Genomic DNA, 5,196 nt, shown 5'->3' on the forward strand with positions numbered 1-5,196 from the left:
CGGCGGGAGGGTTCGGGGCGCTCCGCTGGATTCTGCCGGGTTTCCACGAGAGGGCAGGCGAAGACGGTGTTTAAGCGAGGAGTCCCCGGAATAAAGACGTCGGTCCAAAAAAAAAAAACATTGCCGGTCGACCTGGCAGTTCTTCTGCTGTCGGCGAAAGGGGGAAGGTTTGCAGGCAGAAGGCAGGTGCTTGCCTGCAGCTTGTCTCCAGGGCCAGCCCGTCCCCCCCGCTGTTGATCTGCTGTGGGGAATGACCAGCTGCGGCCCGAGCTGGCCGGGAGCGGCCTGAAAGCCCTTGCGATCCCACGGGCAGGATCCTGTGTCACTGGGATGCACACTGCCTTTTTGTGGGGTTGGACCCAAGTGCCTACGGCCACCTGGAGCCTCCTGGCCCGGCCTCTCTGAGAGGGGGTCAGTGTCGCAGCTGGAGGGAAGGGAGGCCCAAGCTCTTGTTGTGGAGCTAGTGTTTATAGAGGAGAATTATGTATGAAGAGAAAGCAGAGCCCTGTATTACTTCATGAATTCATGTGCTTACCCATCTGTATCCATGATCTCTTGCCTTATGCTGATAACTCCTTACAGCACAGGCCAGCATCCGTTTGTACAGTCCCTAACACAGCTCCTAGTAGTCACCGCAGTGGTACAGGTAAATACCCTGGTACTGCTCTTAGCTCATCCTGTTCACCTTTGCTTATGCACATGTTTGTGCTGATCTTTCCCTTGTCTGACTTCGAGGGGGCTGCTTTCAGCCCTACAGATGCTGTGGCAGCATCCTAGGAGGCTGAGACCGGGAATAAATCTCAGGTAGCAGCAACAGAAATCCTGAACACAGCTCGGGCTCTTAGACGGAAACATCACAAAGATTAGGTAGCAGGATCCCTCCTCTGTGAACCTCCACAGCTTGGCTCCCCTCCCACTTTGCTACCTGAAGCAGAAATGCCAGATGACTGTAATTAATGGAGAGACCAATTCTTTTGAATTTGTGCCCAAGTTTTACTATAGAAACAGCATTTTACCCAGAAACCTCTCAGGGCTCTAGCAAGACCTTGTACAATTCCAACACCACCACTCTATGCGTGGCCCGTCCCAAGGACACACAGTACCAGTTGGTGGGAGTTTCTCTCCCTTGTTGAGCTCTTGTTTCTCATTATCATTCAGGCATGACCAACTGCTCTTCCTCTGCTCATCTGTATCGCCTGGGGTAGCATCAGCCCTCCACAAGGAAGCTGCTCCATTAGGTTTTCAGCAAGCTGCAAGAGCTGCGGGGCTGTGGTGGCTTCCTCACTGCCCTGCAGCGCGGGATGCATGTCCAGAGCCAGGATGAGGAATTTCACATCCCTGGCTCCCAGATCACAGCTTGGCCCTACCAGGTTAAGTGCTAGAATATAAGAAAAAGGAGTTTTCTATGTTGGCAAGGTAGTGATGCATGGCAAAACTGTCCTACTCATGAAAGTAGAGCTGAGAGAACCTGGAGCACATTTTGTAGGTGATAGCCAGGGAGGCGAGGTGCGATGAGAGCCAGTCTTGCGGCTGCGGTGACAGCAGAGGGCACGCTTTGCTGGTGCGGAGCTGGGCGTGCAGCCTGTGCACACAGTCCCGGGCACTGCTGGCCTGCTCTGGATCTGTGGAGCAAGCTGGAAACGTGGGGATAAGGAAGCAGTCACAGAAATTCAATGCAATTCAATCGTCTGCAAAGCTACATGCCCCGCAGCACTGCAGCAGAAAGAAAGGAACAGAATCGCCTTCGCCACAGCCAAGTGGATGATGGATTTATCTGGCTGGAGAATGAGTGTAAAAAAAATTCAGAGCACAGTGATCCCATAGAGGAGCTGGGGGAGGGGGAACTGGTAAATCAATCTGCAACTTAATTCACCCCTCCATGCCTGCACCAGAGTCGTAAGGACGTTTGGAGGTCTGCCCTTACCTAGGAGACAGTCCGAAGACGTATGGAGCAGATGGACGCCCTTTCTCCACTCCCTCATTGCTGGTTCCTTCAGGTCAGCACAAGATGATTTTCTGAATCAAAGTGCATGTTTTCATCTTCATTTAAATTGTATTTTTCCTTTAAATTTACTTTGAAATGAAATATCAAAACTTTTCAGCTGGAGATCAGACCGATTGTCCCAAATTCTACCTGAGGGCACCAAGAATTTTGGTCCATTCAATATTTTATCCAGCAACAAGGCTCAGACCTGTTGGGAACTCAGTTTCTTTCCTTTAAACAGGCTGAGATGTCTCTAGGGAAAATTTCCCACCAAAGCCCTGGCTCTGATCCTGCCTCCACTAGCCTCACAACCTCAGCTGAATCCCAGGAAGAGAAAACCAGCCAAGGTGGACATCAGAGCCTTCCTGAGGCTGCTCTGGCTCAGGAGCCAAGTCATCTCCTGATGGGGCACAGGACCAGAGAGCAGAAAATGAGCACACCCTTGCTTTCCTCAGATAAGCATCTGAAATTCAGTGGGACAAATCCAAGACATTTCCCTGCAGTAATATTTTTCCTGTTGCTAGAGGACACAGCTGTAATTCCTGCAGCCTCCCCCAGGTAGAGGGGGAGCAGGGGCACAGCTGCTCAGCTCCAGTGCTGCACAGAGAGGTGGAGTCAGAGCTAACCTGGTCTTCCAAACCTTGTCCCCATGTGGCTGGAAGAGCCACAGTAGCCAGAGTGACCATCAAAACCAGGGATCTGCAATGTGACTGAGGGTCTGTGCTTGCCTGGGACTACACTGTAGGGAGCACATCTCTCCAACTGCAGTGACGTTGCTCCTAGCCCAAAGCACAGTTGGGCATTATTGCTCTGCAGCAGGATGCCCTGCACTGCCAGATGGCCAGGGAGGGTTGGCAGGGCAGGGTTGGGGTGGATAGATGTTAAAAACATCTTTGTTAAAAACAAAGGGTGGGTGAGGACAAGGGCCAGCAAGGAACAGCCCTGGGCTGAAAGTCTTTTGTAGGGCTGGACTCATGCACACAGAGGTGCTGCAGGTAGCTGGAGAAGAACGGGGCGCTGAGCAGTCTGGATTTGGGCAGGACATAAAGAAAGGCCCTTCAAAACCCCTTAAGGGCTCAAGTCTGACATCTTCCCCCATTTTACACCAGCGTAACCATCCCAGCTTCCTAAAAACAGGCCTGCTGGCCCGCCCAGAGCCCACCCATCTCAGACTGAGCTCTGCACCTCTGCAAAATCCCATTAAAAGAGTCTGAGTCCTGCTGGCCCTGCACAAAGCCGGCAGGAAACAGGAAAGACGGGAAGCTCATCAAGGAGGTTGTTCCTGCACTGTGCCAACTCCTACAGCTCCCAGGTCCATGCTGGTTTACAGATGGGCCCTAACGGTGCCGAAATGTAGCATGGCTTTCCATCCCATGCAGCAGTCCAAGTCTGCGCTCCAGCCCATTGCTGTACCCTGGGAAATCAGACACCGAACTGATCTCTGTAGCACATCGGTGCAAATCCATAGCTGTGGCAGCTCAAGGAGCTGGTAGCCATTTCTCCCCATTCAGGAGTGATGGGAGTTCCCAGTGTCCCCTTCCCTTTGGAGTGCCAAGTTGAATGGTAAACGGGTGCCAGGCTGGACAGTTGCCTGCTGTGTGAAGTGGCAGGGGACATTAGGCAACAGCTTCCAGTAGCCACAGGGGAGTCTGAAATAACACAGTGCGCCTTCCCATTTCCATCTCTGCTCCTTCCCAATATGGCACCCAAGCAGTCTGCTCTGCCTGGGGCTGTGGGAGCTGGGACGAGCTGCTGGGGAGTTGGGGCCCTTTGCAAAGCTGGTCCAGGCTGGCACTGCAGCGTGGCAGAGCTGGGTTGCGCTGTGCCAAGGATGAGAGCCTGCTAGCTACAAAAGCAGTCTATTCCCAGTGCAAGTGAACTGGGAGAGCCCAGCTTGCTGCTACTGGCACAGCTAGGACAAGTGGAGAAATTTCTGTTGCTGGAAGAAACCATCCCTAGGAAATCTCTCTTGAAGGCAGGCAAGAGGGCCAGGATATGTTTGATGCCCTGGCATCTGCTGCCTTGGCCATTTGCCATGCCCAGGACTGGCTCTGCTTCTTTGACTGCGGGAGGAGAGAGATGCTGGTCCAGCTGCTAGCACAGGGACATGGTGGAGAGAGAAGCTCTGGGAGTCATGGCCCTTGAAGCTAATCTGCTCTTTTTGGGTCCAAATCACTCCTGTTGGCCTTGGCAGGAGGCTGCGTCCTGTGCCCAAAACAAGGGAATGTGTCTGAACCAGAGCAGGGGCTGACTCATCTCTACCAGTTCCCCCAGAGCAACACCAGTGCTAGAAGACAGACAGGGTCCCAGGAGTGCAGGGCTTGGCCTCGTTCAGGTCAGGCAGCTGGGGGAAAGCTGGCTGTAAAAGCAGCGCAAGTCAACCCAACCCACAGGGTCTCCTGGGCTACAAATGCAGGCTGCTTCTTTCATGGGTGTCATTCATTTTGCACCATGGTTTGGGGAGTACACAGAGGATGAAGGCTATGTGTGGCTGCAGATGTCTGCACAAAGGAAGGGAGGCACCATCCAGAGAGGGCAGTCCCAGTTCAGCCCAGAGGTCTGCCTGGTCAGGGACCAGCGACCAGCACTAATTCCTCTTGCTGGACTGTAAAGCAGAGCAGGAACACCTTGGTTCATGCTCCATGCTCCCAGATCAGCCTCAGCAAACCCAGCCAGCAGCACCAGGGTTGAAGCCGGGGAGGGGGGGAGGCATATTAATTCAACATGAAACAAAATGTCCTTTTGGAGATTTCTGGAGACCTTTGTGCAGTGCTTGGGTCCTTGTCCCCACAAGCTTTTGACTTTTCTCAGCTGGAAATTGAGATGGGAGAGAGCCCCTGATACCCCTTTTCTGGGTGGTAGCAGAGTCCCTTCCTTGCACATCCTGCTCTGCTCCTGCCAGCTGGGAGATAGATGAAGAGGCCTGTCCTTTGGGGTCACAGGGGCTTGCAGCAGCTTTGCCCAGTGTGGGCATCAGCCAGCTCACAGGGACAGGCTGGAGGAGTCGAGGAGACCGACCATCCCAGTGGGACAGGCGCATCCCCCATGGGGCCAGCAGGTCCAATGACCCTGGGATGGAGACAGGGGTCCCTGCAGGCTCAGCCAGGGACCTGCACGCCCCGACCGAGACAGCGATTTGTTACTGCTTCCCCGAGCTGCAGAGCTATCCCGGGAGGCTGCTGGCTACCAGCAGAGCTGCCCCGACGGCCCGT

General features: G+C 53.9%; 1 protein-coding gene across 1 annotated transcript in view; it reads left to right on the forward strand.

The window, feature by feature from the left end:
* The first annotated feature begins 1,511 nt into the window (after nucleotides 1-1,511).
* Nucleotides 1,512-5,196, forward strand: part of SST (somatostatin) — a 6,509-nt gene continuing 2,824 nt past the window's right edge. The window contains exons 1-2 of the mRNA XM_009282363.1: nucleotides 1,512-1,535; nucleotides 3,960-3,971. Coding sequence (XP_009280638.1) covers nucleotides 1,512-1,535; nucleotides 3,960-3,971 — 36 coding nt within the window. The remainder of the gene's footprint in view (nucleotides 1,536-3,959; nucleotides 3,972-5,196) is intronic.

This window comes from Aptenodytes forsteri, unplaced genomic scaffold (assembly GCF_000699145.1).
Source record: "Aptenodytes forsteri isolate BGI_AS27 unplaced genomic scaffold, ASM69914v1 Scaffold404, whole genome shotgun sequence".
Taxonomy (NCBI): Eukaryota; Metazoa; Chordata; class Aves; order Sphenisciformes; family Spheniscidae; genus Aptenodytes; species Aptenodytes forsteri.